A 25417-nucleotide genomic window follows, 5' to 3' on the forward strand; every position below is an offset into this window, starting at 1 on the left:
TAAAGAGCATATTTACAGGAGACCCTCAGAGAAAAGAAAAAAGGTATTAGTAACGGTTTCTAACAGCGTTTAAAGATCGCTTAAAAGACTACAGCAGAGGGATTATTTCAGGGGCCTATGTTCTTTAAAGTGTAACAACAGCCATGAGGGCTTTTCAGTGACCATCTACACACCACAATAAACAAATTAATGGATAAATACAGCCCATTCTATTAGACAGCCACAACTCTCACGTGGTTAATGGTTTGGAAAGTGCTTCTAAATATTAATAACAGCGTCCTTGTTCCACCTTTTCATCTTCTCGGTTCTAGTTTAACAATCGTACTACATTTACAACACTACTTGTGTTTGAGAGTATTATTCATTACTACATGCTGCATACTGCCTCAATCCCTTCATTCTTCTCAGTTCTAAGGACAACCGTGTGCACCGTGGGTGTATATTGAATGAAGTATACATCTATCCATCTGCATTACTTTGGTTTGTGGGTTTTATTGTTCATCGTCACTCACAATCTTACATCGAAGTCGTCTCTATTAGCAGTTCTCTCTGGAACACACGTTTGTTATAGCCGTTCATCATTAGTACATTCTGCCACAACCGAATGCTCCCCCAGTTCTTAGCATTAGACTGCTCTGTGGTACTGTATATCTCTGCTTTTTTTTTTTTTGTTCTCTTCTTTATGCTTCTGTGACACTTTAATTTTCCCGTGTCGAATCAATAACATTCATCTTTATTTCGTCGAGGCAACAATTAAGACAAATGGGAGCTTAAGTGCAGACAGAAAAATGACTCTCCAACAGTTCGAGCTGCGTTTTTAATCATTTTTGTTTCTATAAATGCAGCTACATTTCACTATTATTAGTAGTTTTACATTCACAATAAAAGCTATGAATGACTGACTTAATTACATTAATAGCCTCACACCTATCTAAATATTAATGTCGAAAGCCAACGCTGTGGCGAAATCGTTTTATTTTCCTCACCGAGTTATTGTTTCTCAACTAAGCATCACGTGAGAAGCAAGCCATGGGAATTCCAGTGTAGCACAGCCTTCATGTAATAGGTGCGGGCCCATGAAGAAAAACTCAATAGAGTGTGTGTTTTTCTTATCAAATGTTGCAGAGTAAAGTCAATGCAAAACCTCATTACAGTTTAGTGGGTCTGCTATCACCGACTGCTTGTGGACAAAAGCCTTTGTACATTATTCTCAGTTAATCATCACCAGGTAAACTTCCAGCTGAACTCTGGCGAGTGCTTGCTTTGTAATACCCTTGGCGCTGAACCTTTAATGTACAAATCTGAAACCCTCAAAATGCTTGGTGAATTGAAGGGTATTAAACGTGGTCAGCGTGGCCGTTTTTCTTCAAAGGTCAGTATTCCTTACACCGTTTTCTGTTGTGGAATTTCAACGTGTAGAGTTGCCATCTTGGCTGGTTTGCTCTTGGAAAAGAGATTTAAATATTCCTAAATATATAAATATATTTAAATATCTGCAGATTTTCCTGGCTAATCAAATGAAATAATAATAAATACATCATGTGATGCAAGATGGCATTTGAATGCTAATGCACAGTTAGCATGCTAATGCTAATGCACAGTTAGCATTCAAAGGCAGCAGTTCATAATAACCCTTATGAAGACAATGATTACAAATGTTATCTAGGCTGTGCTTCCAAGCTCATCTGAGTACATACATTTCTACAGTTTAGAGTTTGTTTTTTTTGGGGGGGGGGGGCATGTAAAGACTTTGCAAGGCACTCAGCTTGTGTGATTTTACAGGCCCCAGCACTTTGATGTTCCCTTGAAGAGGTTGGTATGACTTAATGTAGCTGTGAGGGAGCGTCAGCAGAAATGAAAGCAAACCAAGGCAGCAAAAAAAGGGTGGGGGAGGGAGAGGAGGGGCAGACAACACGAGAGGACCAGTCAGGTTTCGCTTCCATGCTGAGAACACCACTTTTTTCTTTTTAAGCACGTTAAACCCCTTGGTGAAAGAACATAGGCCAATTAAATGAGAAAATAAAATAAAAAGGCCCCAGCATTTCTAGATCATCTATTAAAAAAAAAAAAGAAAAAGAAAAATGTCAAGGCTATATGTTAGAAGAGACCAGAACTAACTCCAGTAATATATATATATATATATATATCTTTTTTACCTGCAACACTTTGGTTTCTACAGAGAAAAAGTTGTAAATGCCTTGCTGTTTCCTGCTGTTTCCCCAGGTCCCTTATAGATAGATTTAAGGAACTTATGAGACATAAGAATCAATAAAAACACTGATTTGCTTTTTCATGTGTAGACTGAGTATATTAGGTTTCCCAAAAGACGCTACACTTCTGCCCCTAACATATTTTGCTTTTACTTTCTCCCTGTTGGCAATAAGTGCTTCTGAGGGCATTAGGCCCGACTTCAGCTTGTTATCATGTCCTGTCCATTTCAACCTCGTGAGTCTCATCAACGATAAAAGCCTCGGCACAAACGGAGCATCACTTTGGATACTTCTGACTGAAATTAGGGGTCTAGCAGCGAAGCTGCAGAACCCTATTGTTTTAGTAGCTTTTCTTATTATTCTTCTACTTTCCGCCACCATTGAAGTCTATGGCAGCCCCATTAACGCAATGGTAAAAAGTTGTGAAATTTGGCCCATATCTTTAGGACAATCCCATTAGCAAATTCAACAAATTTGGTGCCCAAACTCAAAACTCTCTAGCGCCACCAACATGTCAAAGTTTGAAGCCCATTCAGCTAAATAACTTTTGACTCGTTGATCCAAATTTCAAAAACAAGGCATCGTTGGAATCCTTGGATCATGACGAGCCCAACGCACCCTATGACGTCATTTTCCGTCTGACTAGATTTTCCGCCATCTTGGATTTTGTTGAAAACCTTCAAAAGGATTCTTCGTTCACACATTTTAACCGATTCTCATGAAAATTGGCACAGACTATCTTTGGACGAATCCGCACAAAAGTTAGGAAGCGGATTTTTCAATTTCAACTTTGTTCACCCACAATAACCAATCAAATTTGGCGGCGACTACGCCAAAAAGGACGTGAGGCCATATCTCAGCAACAGTTTAATCTTTTGACATCAAACTTATAACACATATTCATAACTCGATCCCAAACAGTCCCAAGAATTATAGTGATCTTTGACCTATAGGGGGCGCTATATTTAGCAAAAATGCATTTTTGCTCATAACTTTGGACCCGTTTTTCCAAATTTCACAAATGAGGTACCGTTGTAATTCGTGGATATATCCGAGGTCAACCAACCCTATGACGTCATTCGCACCATCTTGGATTGTCCGCCATTTTGAATTGTATCAAAAACCTTCAAAACGCATTACAGGTCACCCAGATTGTCTGAATTCCATGGGACTTGACATATAGAATCTTCAGACCAAGACTCACAAGAGCTATCACCTGGAATTTTTTTATTTTGTTTCCCTTTGCCCGTAGCAGCCAATCAAACTCAGCGCTGACACGCCAAATAGGACGTGAGGCCATATCTCAGCAACGATTTAATCTTTTGACATCAAACTTATAACCCAGACTCATGACCAAGTCTGTAAGAGGCCCAAGAAGTCTGGGGAACTTCCACCCACAGGGGGCGCTATAAGTAGCAAAACTGCATTTTGCTCATAGCTTTGGAGCCGTTGGTTCAAATTGGACAAATGAGGTACCGTTGGAATCCCTGGATGAAGACGAGTTCATCTCAAACACTAAACTTGGTCTGTGGACACATGATGCCCCTCCTGAGCAGCCGCAGGCTTACCTGCTGTTCTGCTAGACCCCGCCATCGCTGCTTGCAGCTATATTTCCCTTTGGAATTGCAAGGTTCTTTTTTCTTTTTTTAAATTCAAATCTACAGCTCATGGCAGGAGGATGAATAGCGGTGAGTTTGTGCAAACTTCAGCTTGAAGAAGAGAAATGACATTAATACAAACAACTGAGAGCTAAAGGATTTTCACACATTATGATTGAATTACTATGGTGCAAAAGATGTCTTGAGTCAAAATGGAACTAAATTCAATTAAATTAATCATGTCAGTGAGGCAAATTAATAGGTGGCCAAAGTCAATTTCATGGCCCCAAACAGTTGACTGCAAGTGGAGACAGATGAGAGGGCAGCCAAGAGGAAGACCTCTGGTTTCTGAGCAGCTCCGATGAACTGGTAGATAAAGAAAATGATCTGCAAAGAAGCTTTAAGCCCGGTCCAACCCATTACTAAAAGTACTTGCTTGTTTTCAAATGTAAAAGTGCAAAAGCCAGCAATTTAAAACAAAATCGAATGTTTCAAGGAGCAAGTTGGAAGGAGCGAGTCCTCTTCAGAATCAGAAGTTTTAAAAAAATAAATAAATAAAAAGAAAAGTTATCTGTGCTTGCCGGGATAACCAAGATATGGTTTCCAACAGCCAAAAAAATAAATAGCTATATCATCAAATGAACCTTGAAATGCGAAAGTACATCAAACAGTATCAAACAACTGCAAGTTTGACGTGATTTAAGTACGTAAGTAAGAAAAGAATCCCAGGACAGAGAGGCTAAGAAGCAGAAGTGGATATAAACTTAATCTGTGTGCAAAAGCTGTTATTATTTTCCTCCCTCTACGTATGTGAAGAAAAAACCAGAAGAAACATCAGATTACAGCAAACACCAGTCAATACACAAACCCTTTAAACTTCAGATGCTGTAATCATCTAAAAAAACAGCATTAAATTTAACATTTTAAACCTCTCGATTCATTTGCTTATTTTTTCTATTGGTCCTCATCTTTAATATGGCTGTTTTCTTCAAAAAGAAAGAAAAACTTTACAGAAAAAGGCTGTTTTATAACGTTTTCTCAAAACTGCGGGACTAATCACCGATGGAGTTTCTTCAAATCCATTTTACAAACCAATTACTTCTTATAAAGAGATGCAATTTTCAATCAGTTGCAGTAAGCGCAGCCAGATGAAATCTATTGGCTTTTCTTACATCCACTTCAGGCATCATCAAATGCTGACAATATTTTCCTTTACACACACAAACCATATAAGATGTCCATCTCCTCTTCATTCAAATGCGATCAAAACACTTGTTTTCCTGGTGGCGTTTATGTAGAACAATGAGGACTTTGTACCGCACATGCAGCAATTTCTATTTCATTTCATTTCAAATGCACAAAAAACACCAAGTTTACACATGGGATGGCCTCATCTTATGGAAAAACCATGTCTCCTCAGCAGTGCAGTCAGTCAGCTGTCATATCTCAGGATGTTAAGATGCAAGGTCAAAGCCACTGGTGGTAAATCAAGCCATTTCTGCATGTAGTTTGTTTCCCAAAGCCTAAGTGAGATGAACGAATGTTAATGGTTTAAATGCCTGCAACCTGGCTTGGAGCTCGATTGTTGCCGTCTGCAGCTTTATTCCTTCATTACCCCAGTCGTTCAGTAAGAACAAGTGGGATGGTCCTTTGTTTTCTCACTCCTGGTGAGAAGGATGCTGCAGCGAGTGATGTGGTGAATGTCTGAGTAATGGAGATAATTGTCATTCATGAAGGCAGTCTGGTGTTAAACGAGAATAAAAAGTGAGAGAACCCTCGTTCCCACCTCTGTATAGAGAAAGTGAAATTGTGTATTTAATGCAGAGCTGCATAGGATGGAGAAGTAACCACTGCAGTATGAAGAAAAGCGCAATGTTTAGGCAGCAAATTACTACTGTTATTACCCACGTCACATCTGATATACGCATGTATTCTCTGCCTGATTCTGTTTTTATGAGCGTACGTTGCTCTGGGGTTGCCATGTCTGGCCAATTTTCAAAATTCCAAAATCAAGACATTGATTTTTCTTCCTTCTCCAATTGCCACCCATATAAATAACAACGTTACACATGTCAATCTCTGGTTACCTGTCTCTACGTCCTGGGCGAAGAAGTGCAGGATGTCAGTGATTTCAGTGACAAACACTGGTCTGTAGTTGGCCACCCGCTCCTTCTCTTCAGAGAGATGCACGACCTCTTCCACTGGCTTCTCCTCATAGTTGGCCCAGACCTACAGAACCACACAAAGACGAGACAAAGGCAGGTCAGTGAATGCAGCGTCCTTTAAAATATGATTGAATTGTTCATTCATCAAAAATGGAAACAATGTGACGTGACGTACACAAAATGACTCAGACTAATGATGCAGAGACACTGCAGTGCCTCTGATAGAAATCTCAAACTTGTACTTTTTTGAGCAGCCAAACGGCTTTTTGCATGTTACCAACGACTGGGTATCATAATTATGAAAGCACAAGGAAATCGAAAGAATGTCATTTCGACTTAACTAGTTTCAGTAATCCATTACTCAAGCAACAGAGATGAATCACTAACTCACTGCCATGGTCCAGAGAGTATTTTATATGGTTTAAACACCAGCTTTCTGAACCATTCACAAACATTCTTTACGATAACGGATTGATGTCATCGTTTCCCTCACTTTTTCACGGCGGCATTTTAGAGGTTTTGTGACACGGGTGATGATAATGTCACACATTTGGCAAAGGGTGGAGTCGTAGAAGTTCTTTCACAAACAGCGGCCCATGTTAATGTGTCTGTAAGCAGGTTGCATCCTTTCTAAGCTGCATCAAGGTTAGTCCTCTCTCGCCTCCCCAGGAGAAACAGAGGGCAGGAGGCTCATTAGGGAGAAGTGCTTTGCCTAGGGCCACATATCACACTGCGCAGATGTCAGTAGAAGTGTGTGTGTGTGTGTGTGTGTGTGTGTGTTTGCAGAGTGCAAAGGATGCAGCAAAGAGTGGGTGGTTGTTAAGACAGAGAGCTGTGTGTTTGTGTACAACTTCAATACGGTAATAGAATAAAGCACACGAACAAACGCAGGATGGTTAGGATGAAAGGAAGCTAATCAACTCCCTGTGGATGAATCATTGTGGAACAGGGGGTGCAGCTAGGTGGGGAACTCAAGAGTCAAAAAGTACAACAGCGCTTCATGATGCTCAAACTTTTTGTAGAACCACAGCAGCTCAGCTCCCTACTGGTCTTTTTCTTCTGGCTATTGAGGAAATATTTACTTTAAAAGGTCACAGTTTGGAGTTTAGTGTGGTTTTTTTTTTGGTTTTTTTTTTTCACCCTTTGCTCATCTGCTGGGCAAATCCATCATCAAGGCATGATTAATCATACCCGAGCCTTTTCTATAAAATGCAGGCTCCTCTGCTTGTTAAGATAATTACTGATGTGGGGGTGCTCACGCGGGCATTTCCAAAAGCAAAGAGAAATGAAAGGGAAAACAAACAAACTAAAAAAATCATGATCATGAGAGAACCCTGAGTGCTGTTGCACAACAACCTAGACTACCAGTTGACAGGGTCCTTCGATCAACTTGAATTATTCATCCCACAAATGTCGGGAAAAAAAGAAAAGAACTGCACCGAAGAAAGAAAGAAGGGAAGACAGAAAGTAAACGGGTAGAAATTGCAGGGATGGAGGGCGAGCAAGGTTAATGAAGAGCGAAAATGCAGCCACACTTCGCAAAGCCCAAGATCCACTGGGATAGGTTTTTTTTTTGTTGCATGGCATTAGACAGGTGTGCATTATTAGCACAGCACATATACGGACCCCTGAACACATTCTATGCACATCTACAAACTGTGGAATACACAGAGTCTGGTAATAAACATGCTTCCCACATTGCAACTGAGCTGACATGACTTGGCTTTTAATCAAACCTGCAGCACCAATTAGGGCTGACAAAGATTAGGTGTCACCATTCATCAGCTTGGTGGCCGTCACTGCAGAACTTTTCCAAAGGTAGTGGGTGCCGGGGCTGTTGGACCGGACGCAATTCACAGCTGCAGGGGTGTGTCAAGGGTGGAAACTCGGTGGCTTTCAGGAAGAACTTGTTGAGGCTTTTTGCAATAGACGAGAGCTAGTTCATTTGCCTCCGCACTTCTTTGAGTATCAGAGAAATCTGAAAGCCATCCGTGGTCTCGGCAGCTTAGAAGAGGAGGGAGAGCTACCGGAATGTTGTTCAATTCACCGCAACACTATCAGCATTTCAACAAGCTAGCAAAGCAGACCTGTAGCGACCTTTTGAAAAGCCACATAAAAGAAAAGTGAGGACATGTTTCCATTGATTTGTTTGAAGCAAATAAACTTTGTGTGTTGTGTCACCAGAGGGCAACTGTATGGATTTGTTCGTGTTTCAGTTGTAACTGCTCACATTCGCCTGTTTAGGCAAAGCAAATTGTATTTTTTTTCTTTTTATCAGTTGGAAAAATCATTAAAGTGCTTCCTGTCATATTGACGGTAAAAGTTGGAGCACTGTTCGTGTCTCATAATTTCTCTTATGGCCTTCTGAATGGATATGCAAGTGTATTCCATGTTAACCGTTAGTTTAATGGAATTCTGAAAATCAAATGTTATTCAGTACGCTGGGGTCTCCTTATGAAAATGTAAATCAGAAAGTGGAGGAATGATGAATACCGATTGAATTTTTATGATGCAGTCTGTCATTTTGACAGGGGAAAAAAAAAAAAAATCTAAAGCAATCCTCTGCTTCCAAATCAAAGTTACTCACACAGCACCACAGACAGGGTGCTTGATTTGAGGAATCCAGCTCAATGTAGGCCAGCGCATTTACAAAAATGTTAACCTTTTCCAACTCCCACATATTTCAAACAGCATCCCCAGTTTGTATCTGTGCACCTCTGATGTTTGTGCCAGTAGGTGGTATTGAGAGCACTGAGACAGTACAGCCCTTCATCTCTTTTTAAAGCAAAAATTCATGCGCACACACACACACACACACACACTGTGCCCGGGGCTGATGACCTTCCATGAGCAGCCATCCATCCTGTTTGTTCCACTTGAATGCTTGAACACTTGAATCCGACTGCTGTTTCTGCAGCCTCTCTGCAACTGCAGCCAGACACAAGAGCCACCAAACTGCCAGAGACAACAGCCTCTTTCACACATGCCTTTTTAAGCTGGGGAACATCAGCTCATTTGAGAAAGTACAGAAGCGGAATTTGGGCGCGTGTCAAAGTTGATCAAATGCCGATACCCCTCTGAGCTGGCAAGGCAAGTAGGTAACAGAGGTGAAACTATCCCATATTGTGCATGCTTACACACACTGGGCAGATATTGCAGAGCTTGCCACTATCAAACTGTGCTTTTGTCACTCAGCTGATTCCGCGACACCGGCCTGTTGTGTAAAGGACACAGCGATGTGGGGCTGAGCCGCCTCCATTTAGCATGTGTGAATTACTGTCTCTACGTTAACAAAGAAGTCTTTTTTTGCACCAATAAGGTGAAACTCATGTGTGAAAGAGGCAGAAGAGAGAGAGAGGGCTGATGTATGGGGAAAGTCCTATTACTGGAGCCCAAGCTAACCTCCACAAGTTGAAAATGATAAACACACTTGCAACCAAATGACTGACAAGATTTTCCAGTGGGGTATTGTGATAGTGGGGGACAGTTTCTCTCATGCTGCTTACAGTGACCATTACAATCACATAATATTCTTAGGATAATGTGTTGAGATCAGGCTCGTTCCCATTTGTATCTTAGGATTAGGTTTTCTGCTCAATTTTCTCTGTCTAACTCTGCTTCTCTTCTTTAATTCTTCTTTTTAACATTAATAAACATGATAAAATTGGACCCTAGTAGCAGCAACTCAACTGCCAATACGGTCTCTTCGACAAGTCAGTCCTCTAACGTTACGGATGCAAAGGTGTGCAGCCCTGGAGAAAATTGACCTGCAGCAGAATAGTTGTGTCAAGACTGATTTTCTTAGCCTGGCACAGCAGATACTTCGCTGACTGGAACGCAGCTCGTTGACAGCAGCAGTTGATTGTCTCGGTGTTGATTTCTTGAAATATTTCTTAACAGTTAAAGAGCACTTTGCATCCAGAAAGATCAGGCCGTGCTATTACATAATCGATTCCCACATTTCAGCACAGGTGGATGAAAACAGGGACAGATGGGGGGGATTGAACGCACGTGTCAGCACAGGGTTAAGATGGTCGAGTAGAAAAATCTCGAGTGGAAATCTCGACTTCTGCCCAAAATCCACACTGCTGACTGTTGTCAGCGGGCAAGAGTCCAAATTCATAAACACCGGCAGTCTTTTTATGCCACACAAAGTGAGTGCAACTAAAAACTGAAGCTGGTTTAAACCACCATCTGTTAAGTTTTATTTGTACAGAGAGGTTATAAAATTTACTTGTCCACCGTGAGCATTACCAACAGAAAATCATGCTCACCCCGGCTGAAGAAGTACCAGCTTAGAGCTTAAGCAGTTTGTTCTAATTCTTTGATAAAAACATTAAGAGAGTGAGCTAGCGCTGCCTCAGTTACTTTATGTGCACTTTGAGGGTTCTAATCCAAATCACTATTATGCTCATTAATTTAATACTTTAATAAATCTATTTTGGAGGTCTACCAGATCAACTTTACATGCCCCAGTATTCACAAATTTCTCTCATACTGCTACAGACCCTTTCTTGCCTCCAGTCTCAGAGGTTTTTTTTATTTTCTCTTTAAGGCTCCTCTCTCAAAAGACCCGCCTGCTCTCATTGGTCAGCTCGGTGGTCATAAAAGCTGATTACAGCAAATTTGAGGTGTGCCACATGAACCTCAAAGGCAAGCATTATAAAGATGTAAGACACGGTGATGTCTTCGAGTGAAGGAAAGAAAGCCTGGACCGCTAACAAGGCGTTTACAGGCAGTTCAGAAGCAGAGGGAAAGAAATGGTCTTTTTGATCAAGTCTAAGGCTTTGGAGCTTTGGAGATCTTTTACATGCATAAATAAAGCTATATAGCACACTAAAGAAAAATGAAAACCCTAAAAGCATTACATGGTGTCTTTAAAATCTAGTGCTCAATCACAGGTAGCTCAGAAAGTCCCACAATCTGCAGGAAATAATTACTATTCATGTCAAATCAGTATGGTGGGTTTAAAGAGACCAGTATGGAGCCTCCAGTTACCTTTTGGAAAGATAAAGTGGTAAAAACATTCGGAATATAGTATATACTTTCAGTTTGCACCATTTAAGATTAGGAGACCTTAATATGAACAAACAGGTCCTCGGCAGCCTGTCTTCACGTACTGCATAAACATAAAACACCCCCCGTCGTTGGATTCCAGCTCTTCTCAGAAAACGAGGTAACTCAGCCTTTGCAACCGATGACAAACTCATGCAGTGCTGAAATAATGCAGCTGTCGCAAACTAGCTGAAACATGGACTGCGATACGAGAGAGATTACAATGGTTCATCTTCTCGGATGGGTTTTTACATAGCTTCATTGTTAATTAATTATCCAATCACACTTGGAGGACAATTGAAATCAATATGAGCATATTATTCATAAAAGTGCACTTTGTGAATCACTTTTAGCCCCTATTATGTTCCTGATGAATCCCTTTTAGAGAGAATGGTTCATTAATTCAATCGAGGGCACATTTTTCTCTTTCGGTCTACACATGCTCACTTACTAGCTTCTGTACAGTGACTCACAAGAAAAGGCTCCAAGCTACATAGAACAGTGAGGAACCATATTTTCTCATGATTAATTTCATCTTGTTAGCTGGTGTACGAGTGACCTGTACTCCTACAACAAGAGGAGAGGGCATCAAAGTAATACAAGAGGTGTCGCTTAAATTAAAATGCCTTTAATATTTTACTATGAATTCCACGTAGAGCAATATTCTCAGTCTGCTTCGGGACTCTGCATTTACTTTCTACTTCAATATTAACAGTGACACCTGTGATACAAACGTTATTATTGTAAATACGGTCTAGTGGAGAATACGATTGACATGCAAAGCGGTGAAGAGCTCATTAGAAATGTGCAGTGGTGTCATGTTAATGAGTGGTGCAGGTTTGTGCAGCAGAAAGGTTGACGGCCCTGGATTTCCGGCTCCTCAACGACGTTGTACGTATTGACAAAACCATTAGAGCCCAGAAGTGATCAACAAGACCGACAGCTGCTTGCGTGAGAAGCAGCTTCCCTCATCACATATGAACTTTATGTATAATATTTATGTATAATCTATATATTTGTGTGTAAATTAGAGACAAAAGAGGAAAGTTTAATACCCTTTCCTACAGGGGGTGTGAGGAGGGTTCCTCCTATAATAAGAAAAAACTATTAAAAACACATATATTCAATTTATTTTGTTTATATAAGGGTTTATATATAAGATTATATTCACAAATAAAGGAGATTTGTTTTTGAAATGTGATATTCGACCTGTGAAAAGATCCGTTTGAAATACGTAAAATACATGAATACAAATGGCATGTTTTCCATGAGACCATTTTAATAATAATGTACGCTGAAGTGATGAAAAGAACCTCTTTTATCCTCTTTGGTGCTACATGCAAAGGTTCCTTTTTAATTCTAGCTTTTCAAACCATTATGACTCACTGGCAATGACTAATGCGATAGGAAGTTCGAATACGGTAAATCTCAAAGCTGATAAAGGTACAACACAGCTTTAGTGACTGAAAGGCGGGTTACCGGGGTCCCCACGCTTTGATTTATTGACTGTTTTACAGTGATTGGATTGTATGTGACACAGCCAGCTCGGGCCTCTTCAGATTCTTTGACAACACCCAGTTCAAATGGAAAAAGCAACATGTGAAAACATGTCTTTATTGGTTTTGATTGAATAGTGAGTTGAGTGACATGTGTTGAGGTGGCTGAGTCATTCTCATACAATCAAGTGAAAAGACATTAACCCAATGCAGCACCTAGCCCATAAAAAGCCTGTCACTAGGGTTAAGAGGGGCTTTTAATGCTGCACATTAACCCTGATGGCTCACCAAGTCATGAGGGTCTAAGTAAGAGGAGGAGATGCGGTAAAGGAAGGAGAAGTGATTGAGAGGGTTGAGGACTTGACCCCGGCATCATGAACCATTCATATAGAGCTACGCGCACACAAAAAGATGTGGCCTGGCTGTTATGTTGGGAAGAAGTGGTACAGGCAGTGAGACCGTATGGCAACATCATTCTTGTTATGGTCACATGACACCAATGATTAGTGGTTCGAGATGATTTAACAAAACATGTCAGCTGTGATGAGGCCTTTGTAAAAAGCTGCAAAAAAATAAATTAAATCGCACAAGACAATTATCTTAAGGTTTCTGGGTGAAGATCAGCACAAGAAAAGAACAGCTGACATATTTTGGAAAGTAGTGGACAAACCTTTATCAAATTTTAAAAAATCATCACGGAAATCTGTAATTAGTGGACAGCTAACTCGTAACGGCACATGGCCACCTGGATTTTTGCAATCTTGAGGCACAGCTCCTGAACTACAAATAGAACTGTAACAAGTTGACAAGTCCGCCTGAAATCAGGCAACTCGCTAAATTTATGTAACGGTATTATGTTGCGCAGTCATTAAAACCTAAACTCAATAATTGAATGGATTTTCAACTGGGGCGTCCAAATGCCAGAGCATGTTTCTGCTTCCTGAAGATACGATTATTTCTACCTACCACTAAATCCCAATCACTATTAATCTGTTTAAATAAGAATATTTAAAAAAAAAGTAAAAAGTAGTGTAAACTTTCCCAAACCAAGCATAACTACACTGAGGGCAGAGAAAGAAAGCAGAAGACGGAATGCGTCTCTCAGATGCGGTTACTTAGCAGATAAATTATGTATTAAAACTGCACAGGTGGTGTGGGACAGGGTTTTTAGTTGCAGGGAGGGAGTTGAGCAGCTGGGGAATTCATAACAGAGACGGAAGAGCAAGAGAAGGAAAGAGGGAGAGAGAAAGACGCTCCCCAGCTTCATATCACAGCCAACAGATGTTCTCCCATCAAAGAGGCAGCAGGCATGCGGCAAGGCTACTCAACCTCGGCTTACACGGCTAATATGACCCCCACTTACGCTGCCATACACACAAGCATATTCACGGACACACGCACACAGCAGTCAAGGGCTTGGAAACAACCTAAGGCTATCATGGTGGCAACTTGCTACACTTTTTAAATTGACACAAATTGATCCACTTAGATTTGTGTGGACGGGTTGGTGGTGGGAGGAGGTCTGCCGGCCTGCTGACAAAATACTGGAAGCAATGAGCACTAACCCGCGCCCGACAGAAATCGGGGGTATGATGAGCGTGTGAACCGAAGGGAGGCGTGGGGTAACCATAGAAACAGTTAATGGGTGCATAATCAAAGCAATCCGTGTTCAAACGCAGAGAAAAAACAACAAAAAAAAAAAAACTGTACCTGTGCTAAAAAGGCTCATGGGCGCCACCCTCCTCAGCTGGTATAGAAGACGAGACAGCTGAGAGAACATTGCTCACAGATGACACACACAGACGGACACTAAACCACACACATCGTCCCCGGAGGCAGTCGCTCTAGCATATGGAGCCTTACATCAAGTCGCCTGTTTATCTAACCGGAGCAGTGACGGTGTCTGTCCACGGCCATTAAAAGATGATCAGGCAGAGAGAGATCAGAGCAAACAAAAGCAACAGTGAGGAATAAGTATGCTATTAAAGTCAACCACTCCAAGCACGAGGGATACAGACTCCCAGTCTCTGAAGCTCTGGACAAAGAGGGAGAAGAAAAGAGCGAGAGGTTGCTGAAAAAAAAAGAAAAGCACTTGTTTTGTTGGATATTATCAAAATCTTGATTAAGTATTGAGCTGCTGCTGAAGAGGAGATGGACACAAGGAGCAAATGGAGAATTTTTGCCCACAACTGATTTTGCATTTGCTTGGGCGATCTGCCAAGTGAATTTCCCCATTCACCGACCTTGTCCTTAAAGCTCAGCAATAACAAAAATATCGCTAAATAAAAATGATAAATCGTGGCCTAATTACCAATAAATATGTGAGTCAACCCTCATCTGTATGACCTCCCTGCGAGGCTCCAGCTAAAGGCTGATACAGATGTAGAGTTATGACCAAGAAGGACACGCAAGGAGAGAGAACTTATATTTACGTTGTTGGAAAGGAAAAGTATGCGACCGTGCCTTGTTCTCTTTGGGTTCAAATGGGTATCCAGTCCCCCGACATAAGTCCTTCATATGGCCTTGAAGGCAAACGTGAAATTCCGCCCACCTGCCTCTGCAGCATGCCGAGTTAAAGTGGGCTGCAATTTTAGCCCACCCGTCGTCCCATTTGTTTTGTGTCTTTTACCCTTTGTTAAAAAAATGCTACAAACAACAGAGTCTAAAGAACAAAGCAGATAATGAGGTAAAAAAATGATAAAAACAGTACATATTATGTACAGCCAAACTGCAATATAATACCGTGTAAGTATGCAATTAAAAGGCAGTTAATCAACTTTTTTTTTTTTCAATTAACAGGCTACAGGGTGCCAGACTGTTGCCATGACAACTGGTTTCAATCAGGGTGGCATCCTTGCTTCGCCTGTTTTTCTCCGTGGAGGAGGTCGGATCATTGCTGGTGGGGACTGAGGGAGGGAGAAGTGATGCAAGATTGCAGACTCAGAGGTTAAAATGGCAGTGGAGCAGCAAGAGAAGGCAACAAACAGAAGGAGGAACCCCCCCCCCCCCACCCATACAAATCTGTAATTCAACTGTGGGGGGAGCTTAATGCTTTGTGAACACATGGTGACCACATCATGTATGGAGAAAAGAGACGGAAGAAGTATGAAAAGGCTCGTACAACAGCGGGAATCCGAAGTGCAGAGATGACGAGACCCTGTTTATGTAACCGTCTCTCCCCAAGGCGAGAGAGAGAGAGGAAATAAATAAATAAAAAAAAAAAGACAGCAACTCAAAAATGTGCATAAACACATTCCCAAAACTAGCAGAGTATTCCCCTTCTCTAGATTTAGAGTGTTGTCTGCAGGCAAGCAAGCCGAGTAAGAGTGGACTGACCCAAATTATCCCAGACCCTCAGAAAAAACAAAAAAAACACAACACAAGAGAAGTTTCTAACCTTAAAACTCGTCTTGAAGTGCACCAATTTTTATTATGCACATTCCTAAATCTGAAACTGCCCTGGAGCACCCGGGGGCAGAGATACCGCACTTCAGAACTTGGGTTTCCTGGTTGGCATGACAGAATTTTGCTTTACGGTACCGTGTCACACACCAGCGACTGGGTAAAATACACACTTTCACCTTAAGTCGAGTAAAAAAAAAAAGAAAAAATAAAGACATATAAAGTTGGACGGAAGAAAAAGATGCTGTTATAACAAACAAAGCAGGAAAAAAAACTCAGAGATGAATGCATCAACTGGACCCAAGACAACACTATGTGAGACAAAAGAAAGACTGGGACAAGAATCAACGATCATCAGTTAACAGCTGGGAGGGATCCAAGGGATCCAAGACACTGTAAATAATGCCCACATAAAAACAAAATACATACTGTTTCCCTGGGATATCAACAGTTTGTCATCTGAGAATATTTGCAGAAGACAGAGCATATAAACGTACTGCCTGGCTGAAAAGTAATTCACACTAAAATGTCATTGGAACACCTTTAATCAGGCCATAGACCCACCTACGCATAGTTTTGACAAGCTTACACAATGCCATAATATCAATTTATATAGAACATGTAATCATTGCAGTACTTTTCCCCAATGAGAGGCTTTATCCATTTGGTCAGTTAAATACAAATCAGTGAAAAGGGGATACCAGTTTCTCTTTATTGATTCTCCCTTTTGCAAGTCACCACACTCCAACGATCCACATACCACAAACAGAAACTGTACTTTATTTGGCTTTTTTAGCACCTAGTTCTTTTTTTTGTTGCAGTTTTTGTGTGACGCACTGAATGCACCCTGGGATTTTATAACTCAGCTATAAACACAACATACTGTATATTTGGATGCACAGTAACACAACCCTCAAGATTGTTTTCTAGAAACTCCATGATACAATTTAAGAGCTGACAGTTCTCTAAAGTTGGAAGAGATGCAGCTCAGATCAGTAAAGCATGAAGCACAAGCCGAGTACCCGAGAGGGTAGCTTAATATGCAACAGCTAACCTCTTAGATATATGAGCAGGACACTATTCCTTGAAAACTGAGCAAAACTGAGGGGCCCACACTTATATTTAGATATTCCTGTTGGAAATCATGTAAGAAATGAGTGCTCAACACAAAAATAAACTAAAATAAAAGTAAAGAGTCAATGTACTTTGTATTCTCTTCGCAGACAGAGTATTTGAGAACATGTGAGCATGGGCAAATTAATAAATAAGACGCCTAATTCAGGGCTTAGATTGAAAAAGCGTAACAGGGAGGTGGGGAATAGGGAAGTCAGAAAGACAAAGAGGATGAATTAAAGATGAGATTGGAAAGAGAGAAATGGGGATGATAGTGTATAGGTACTGAAGCAAGAGCAAATGAATAAGAGAAGGTAACGGTGGAGGAGATGAAGAGGGAGAAATGCAGGAGTATAAGAGGCACTGGGGACGAAATCATGAGGCGAATAGAGAAAAAGAATAAGCAGATCCATTTAGGAATAGAATTGGTTGCTCAACCAAAAACCTTCTATGCGCAGGTAATAAAGAGGACTGATGAGGCATTTGCATCCACAACTATATAGTAAGCTTCTAAACAGGATGGCTTTATTTTGACAGTACTGGGGCACTTCTCATTTGCACACTACTTCTACAAAAGAACCGCAGAACTAAATGCTCTGCAGCAGCGCAATTTATTTCGATCGCAGCAGCAGTTCCATGTGCCAGTCAGGTGGGTAGTTTAAGACGGACCCACAATTTTTTATTGTTCTATTGTTTTCCGGTTAAACCAATTTACACCCCGAAGCAGTTTGACCACGAAGTCCATCAGCATATGGTCTGAATTTTAGTTTAACTGGTCAATCATTTCCTCGATGTTCCAGCAACTCCCAGCTGAGCAAAACACCTTCTGAAAGGTGTTACAAGGTGCTTGGCCACAATGACCAGCTATAGGTTCAGATGAGCTAAGGTTTAGCTATTCGACCCTAAAAAACATTACACCAACTGTTAAGAATTTATCATTTGACGCACATATAAAACTGGTTTCTAGGACTGCCTTCTTTCACCTTCGTAATATTGCTAAAATCAGGAACATCCTGTCTCAGCGCGATGCAGAGAAACTAGTTCATGCATTTGTTACTTCAAGATTGGACTACTGTAATTCCTTATTATTGGGCTGTCCCACATATTCTCTGAAAAGCCTCCAGCTGATCCAAAATGCTGCAGCCAGAGTTCTGATGAGAACTAACAGGAGAGATCATGTTTCTCCAGTTTTAGCTTCTCTTCATTGGCTCCCTGTTAAATTCAGAATAGAATTTAAGATTCTTCTCCTCACATATAAAGCTCTTAATGACCGAGCTCCATCATATCTTAAAGATCTCATTGGAAGATATTTTCCTAACAGACCACTTCGCTCCCAAACTTCAGGTTTACTTGTTGTTCCCAGAGTTTCTAAAAGTAGAATGGGAGGTAGAGCCTTCAGTTATCAGGCCCCTCTCTTGTGGAATAAGCTGCCAGTAAATGTCCGGGAAGCAGACACCCTTTCCACTTTTAAGATTAGGCTTAAAACTTTCCTTTTTGATGAAGCTTATAGTTAGGGATGGCTCAGGTAATCCTGAAACATCCCATAGTTAAGCTGCTATAGGCTTAGACTGCTGGGGGACCTCATCTGTCACACCTTTCCTCACTTTGCTCTCTTTTTCCCCCTGTTTAATTTCTCAATTGATTTTATGTACATGTGACATTATTGTGGTTATTAACCTATGTTTTCCTGTTCCAACAGATATCCTTTGAATGGCGTTATGGTGTTTCCCCCCCCTCTTTTCCCTCTTTTCTATCTTCTCAAACCCCAGCTGGTCGAGGCGGATGGCCACCCTTCCTGAGTCTGGTTCTGCCAGAGGTTTCTTCCTGTTAAAAGGGAGTTGTTCCTTTCTACAGTCGCCACAAGTTTCGGTGCAATCTGTTGGTTTCCTTAGCGAGGATATTAATTTTTGAATTGGCTCTATATGAATTAATTGGATTATGATTACAATTAATTGAATTCCAATTGGCTTGAATTGATTATATTACTTAAGTGCCTTGAGATGACAATTGTTGTAATCTGGCGCTATATAAATAAAATTGAATTGAATTGAATTGAATACTGTTTGCATGTTTAGTTCAACCGCAATGTAGTGATGGTAAAATATATTTATCAGTATCAGAGATGTCAAAGGCTACATGTACAAGTCAGAATCCTTTTTATGTGACAAAAAGCCAGAGGGCCAACGTCAATCTTATCGCCTTCAAACCAATAATGCCGGAACTCATTAAGTAGAACAGGAGGGTTTGAAAATCAAACCAGCAAGGAGAACATTTAAATGGTGCCCTCAAGAAACAAATATTCAGCCTTTCATTAGACAACAGAGAAAAGCGATGGAAGCAGAGACAAACTGAAGGGAGGGCATTTCACTGCCAAACCATGTTGAATGGAGTTAAATGTGACTCCAAGCAGGGGCCCTAAAAAATGTCAGTGTGTCTAATGAGTGGAACTTGCTCGGCTTAGTTTTAGTGCAACTGTAAATAGCCTTTCTTGTTTCTCTTCTCTGATTAAATAAGGTCAATTAGAGAGGACACCTGAACCGGGGCAAAAATGCGCAGACTGGACATTTCCACGGCATCTGCCTGAAGAGAGAACACCGAAATGCCAATCATCTGCGAGGAAAAATGTCATCTTTGCCTCCGCCAACAACAGACTTTCACGTGAATGGAAGCGACAAAACATGATAGAAAGGCTCTTTGTTCAAATTGCTGCAAGGTTACGGAAATGTCACAGTCGCACAGATCACACCCCTTTAATCTGCTGTGGCGCCACTGTAAACTAGATTACTTTTTTGAATGGATGAAAAAGAATAATTCCTGAAAATACTACAAAGAGTCCATTTTTTTAGAGCAAATTTCAGGTGAATATGCATTTAAATTAACACCCGTAACTGATTTCAAGCACGAGATAATAACCCTTTACTGAAACTGACTAATCGCATCTGAGGTCATTTAAAATTCAAGGTTCAAGGCCAGTATTGCACTCCCTACTCCTACTGGTGGTAGGAAGCAGTCAGCCACTACCAGTCCCCAGCAAAACGAGTGGAAAAGCGTCTCCTTACAGCGAGCCAGGAGTGACTGATCAGAAAAAAAGTGCATGTCCTTCACACTTCCTTTAATCAGCAGAGATGGAGGATAAACCGAAGCAAATGGAGGGAAAAAAGGAGGGATAACCCAAGATATAGGAGGAATATTGGATGCATGGGGGCAGGCTCGCGGGTCTGTGTTTTTCTATTGTGGGTGATGGTACCAAGTATGTTTTCATCGGCCATAACCCAACACACTGTCATATCACATTACATTCTCTACCAGCATCTCACCTCCTCTCACTCTTTTTCAGTCCCCTCTCATCTCATGGCCACAGACCTTCATCCTGGCAAAGTTAAGGGGTAAGAGGGGGAGGGACACGCTGCCTGAGATATTTCTGCACTGATGAACCAGAGAAAGCCGCAAACCTGCCCGTGAGGACCTCTGCTAAGAGCTCACAAGAAATCCTGTGCATGCCTGGGGACAGGAAAGAACGGGGCCAAGGACACACAGTACAGAAAAATCTATATAAACAAATGCATAGGCTCATATTCACGATGATTAACATGCATACAAGTGCAAATAAAGATAATACACGAATATAAATAAAACAACAACACAAAGGGACTGAGAGGACAATGGGAAGACTATTTCAGCAGTAAAGTAGCACCTGTACACAAGCTGCATAGATGCAGAACTTAAAAAAAAAAGGCTTACTTCCTGTTTATATGCTTCATCAAGTAGAATATTTCATCTCAGAGTGTGCTTGTTCCTCAAGACTGGACTGATGTCCTTGTGACAGGGTGCATTTTCCAGATGACATTTTCAAAGTCAGCATGTAATCCTGCAACTCACGGAAATGTTTTATTCAGCAAGCAGAAGGGGCGACAGCCAAGACGTCACAGAGTGCGTTTTAGTTTCTCACTCATAAAAAAATAAATGCACAGTTGGTGACCTTGACTTTGCAGGTGACTGCCATGTGCACGGCACCGCGGTCTGTGTGCCTTGTGGGGAGTAAAACGGATAAAGAGGGAACCGACGCTCGTGTGCGATTTCACAGGGCTGCGAGGAGAGCTGACAGACTGCTGAATTTGCAGCTTGGAATTGGGGGGGGGGGGGGGGGGAAGGAAGATGAAGACCGAGAGAGGGAGAACTGGGAGTTGGGGTGTAAATAACACACACATCACTGGGTCCACTGATCTCTTTCTCCGTCTTTCCATCTCTCCGCCTCAGGGCAAAGAGGGTCCAGCTTGCCAGCTAAATTGGAGGGGTGGTGTCCCTGGAGAGGGTGTGCGTGTGCATCTGCGTGTGCGCCGCCTGTCTGCACAGGCTCAAAGCGGGTTTGAGTAAGCAGAAAAGAGACAGTGAGAGTATGGTGTGTGCACGTGTTGCGCCTCCTTCCATCTGCAGCAGAGTTTGTGTGTGCACAGATGTGTACACAGAACACTGAGGATCAGATTATGTAATCTTTTAGCCATACGAGAAAGTCTCTGTCAGCCTTTTGCTTTTGTGTAGTTGCTGGTTCGTTTTGTGCACACGGCGCTGAGAAGAAAGATGACGGCGGGAGTAAAAAAGACACGCAGGAAGGCATAAAAAAAACCATTGTGGCTTGGGAAACTGTACGGAATTGGCATGCAGTCTCATACAAAGACATGTATGCACTGTGACTAAAGCCTGGAAATTAGCAGTGCATAATAGTGTTCAGTCCTCTGCAACTTTTGCAGAGATGCGGGGTCTTGCATGGGTCACCTCTCCTATTGAGAGCACCCTCCGGGCAATAATGTCCCCTCGCTGTGATCCTGCTGTCCTTTCACACTTGCCGACAGACCGTGCAACCCTCCTCTTGCTTACGTATTGACACACTGGTTGTAAAGCTAAGTGTTCTCTCACTGAATGTGTTGATGATTTCCAGCATGACACATGAGACTTGAGCCTCTGATCTGAAAAACGACAGGCTGCCATGACGCTTTTGTGCAATTCTCATTGCTCTGTATTAACTTCTTAAATTCAGTTGACTGGGATTCATATCAAATAATGCGTGTGCCATTATTTAGCAACAAATTTCCATCGTTATTAATTACTGTATGTGAATTAATGCCATTTAATGCTGCTGCAGTGGAAACACACTTCAGATTTATTTATATAGCCCTGAATCACAACAGAAGCCATCTCAGGGCACTCCACACACAGCATCTCAACAACCCTTCGAGCATGCTCTTTCAACAATTATTTTCACAGCATTCTGTTTATTAGCTCGTGCTGCAGAGGCACTGGGATTTATTTAACTCCCATTCCAAATGCTGCTACTAACGAATAACATAAACATCGATGTAAGTATTTAGATGCCGAGTTGCTTTAAATGCAGTGCAAAGTATGTAGTCGGAAAAACAAAGGAACAAAAGGCGATTTGAGCACAGTAGTGTGAAGACTGCTGCACTGTGAGTCATCAAAAAGTAGCCACACTGTGATCCTGCTAAAAGCGTAAGGTGGATCGCCATTACGCTGGACAACGTGATGCATGCAAGCCTAGCATTTGTAGTGAGTCCAACACCTCGGAGCGAAACGCTACCATTGAGCCCATTTCATACTTTCTTATTTCTTTGGCTTTTTTAAATGTCTCTGCATTTCGTGACCCATTAATATGCACATTTAAGAATATTAAGTACCGCAATATTCATGACTATAGAACATATGATATGTTCTCTTTTTTTTAGATCTTTTTATGTAGAAAATGTATTATTAAAACCCAGCATTTACTGGTAGACAACATGCCTGAGCAAGAGCTGGGTGTTGTGACATAAGTAAATTTGATTCAGCAGATTTCAAGAATACCTGCATTATTCATGGTTTTCACACTGCACTATGTGCTATTCTGAAAGCGTTCCGCTCACATCTCAGGCATCTTTACAGAAGGAAAACATACAATGAACCTGAAAACTAATACTGGCTTGGCTCCAACTCTATTCAATTATGATGAGGGAGCTTGATGATACTATATGACCACACAAAGTACTTTTTATTTCTTTTTCTCACAACAGACTCCACTGAAATTGCTCCAAAAAGCAATTGAGGAAATGCAAACAAGCTGTGGGTGGTCATGACCCTGTAAATATAACCAAAGCTGCAAAGATATAATATTCTATAGCAAGTAAAGATTTTCTAGTATTTCATTATTCCATTCCAGCCCGCAGGGGAATGTGTGTAGCCAAGAATTCAGAAGGGCAAAACACAATATCAGAAAAATTAAAATCCATATGTTAAGTCTGGAGGTGTAATGTAGTAATAATAGTAATAATAATATTAAAAAAAAAACATTTCTGCACAAAGGAAAACATTTCAGAGTTTAGTGAACGCCATCCACTGCCAGGAGGAGAGTTAATGAAGCGACAACAGGAAGCTGAACCAGACTTTTCTGGGGTGGGAAACCAAAGAAGAATCCTCAACGGTGGCTGGAAAATTCAGAAGAGCAGAACAACTTTCCCCACAGTAGTTTAACACAACTGGAGTATTCCATTTCCATCCATGGGAAGCAGCTTCCTCAGCTGTCAGTCTTACTTTTCAAATGGATTTTACTGGTGGCAACAAAGACGGAAGTAAGCAATACATCGGAAAAAGGAGCAGAACAACTCTCAGTTCTTTACAAGGCCGAAAGTGATCTGTGAGTAAAGAGCAATAACTTCAACTTCATATTGGCTAAAAATCTATTTGGACTGAAGACAGCCAGGGACCCACACAAAGCTTTAGCGAAGAAGAGATAATCTGCAAGCGCAGTAAAGAGATTAGACTAAAAATAAAGACCCAAATTCCAGAAACAATTGGTAGAATCAGCCCCAAAATGAGCTAAATTTGCTTTGTTATTTCACTTGAAGCCTCTATAGGTGAGCTGCTTTAATATTAATCCCCTGCATTTTTCCATGATATTGCCTGGTGACTGCCACAGGTTATTTCAATATGAGAGGGGCATGAACATGGGAAAAGATTGCTACCCTGAAAGCATTTCAATGGCTCCGGGGGCTTAGAGAGCACTGAGCATGGCATTAATAGAAAAAAAGGACTCATCCATGGAAATCAAACAAGGCTGCTGGTATGTAATTTTATGTAGACCATTTACAGCGATAGACTGAGAATCAGCATGCCCCATAGGTAACAGAACATGGGGCTTCACTGCACAAATCACCCATTTTGTCTAAACTGTGGATTTAAATTGTGCCATGCAGACTCTCACTTAAATGCACGGGGCAGACATGAAACCTATGTACCGGTTTTGCAAAAAGCCATCGGAATCCATCCTCAGTGAGTTCCTGTGCAGCAGGGTGGGTGATTTGCTGACTGCAGCGAGGACGGCTTCGACTAGAAAGGTGGAGGGATGTTTCTGCAGTCTTTCAAAGCAGTTTAAAATGAAAACAATCTGAGGGAAGAAGCAAGTGAACCGAGGTGAGACTCAAATGATTGAAGTGAAAGACGACAAAGCAGACTTTAAAGTCTAGAATTGTTATTTGCTTTGGAATAGCAAAAAAAAGTTGCACATATATGCGTTTTAGTCAACTCGTCAGCAGGTTGTTGGACTAAGTGACTTTTAGAGTCATCATGAAGGAGAAAGAATGCTGAAATAAGATCATCTACTTCAATCAGGCTCCACCAAGGACACGTCACCATGTCCAATGTCAGCAAGAAGCTGCTTCAAGTACTTTGACAAGTGCTGCTGATGGACGGGTGGAGCATAAGAAACTGCAGCAGCAGAACCTGGGTTAGTGTCTCTCAAGGACTTTTCTCACCCCTCCAAATAATTAAAGAAAAGAAAAAAAAAAAAAAAAGTACAACTGCTTCAGCTACTTGACGCAATCTCCACTCTGTCCAGGCCGAGGAGAGAAATGTGTAACAAGATCCAAAAGCTGTCAAAGCAGCTGAAGGAAACAGGGGCATGTCAGGGATTCAATGACTCAATGATTAGTTGAAGGAGGACATAAGACGGGGGGGGAGGGACACACGTGGTGAGAGTGAGAGTGAGAGTGAGAGTGAGCGGAAGCGTGCGAGAACCTTGAAGAGATTAAAAGACAGTGGTGTGTGAAGCGAGCTGAGGGGGGCTGAGGGACAGGAGCGGTCAGTGATGAAAGGAGAAGAGTCCCGTGACGTGAAATATCTTTAACATGGGCTGTCACATCCTCTCTTGCCCTCTTTCTCCACTGCCTTTCTTTTCCCATCTTCCACTCCGAGACCCATCAGAGTATGTTACTCTCTTACTAGGTTGGGTAATTACAGCAAAAACCTTGCTCAACAGAAAGCCCACTTTGGTTAATATTGAGAGCCAATGGTTCCATTCGCTTCTGCGTAATTAGGCCGCTCCGCTTGGTTTC

At 41.4% G+C, this 25417-nt stretch overlaps 1 protein-coding gene across 1 annotated transcript in view; it reads right to left on the reverse strand.

The window, feature by feature from the left end:
• snd1 (staphylococcal nuclease and tudor domain containing 1) overlaps window positions 1-25417 on the reverse strand; it is a 152593-nt gene that overhangs the window by 28589 nt on the left and 98587 nt on the right. The window contains exon 18 of the mRNA XM_072377184.1: window positions 5896-6037. Coding sequence (XP_072233285.1) covers window positions 5896-6037 — 142 coding nt within the window. The remainder of the gene's footprint in view (window positions 1-5895; window positions 6038-25417) is intronic.

Source organism: Leuresthes tenuis, unplaced genomic scaffold (genome assembly GCF_036924035.1).
Source record: "Leuresthes tenuis unplaced genomic scaffold, fLeuTen1.0.hap1 SCAF_23, whole genome shotgun sequence".
In the NCBI taxonomy this organism is placed as follows: Eukaryota; Metazoa; Chordata; class Actinopteri; order Atheriniformes; family Atherinopsidae; genus Leuresthes; species Leuresthes tenuis.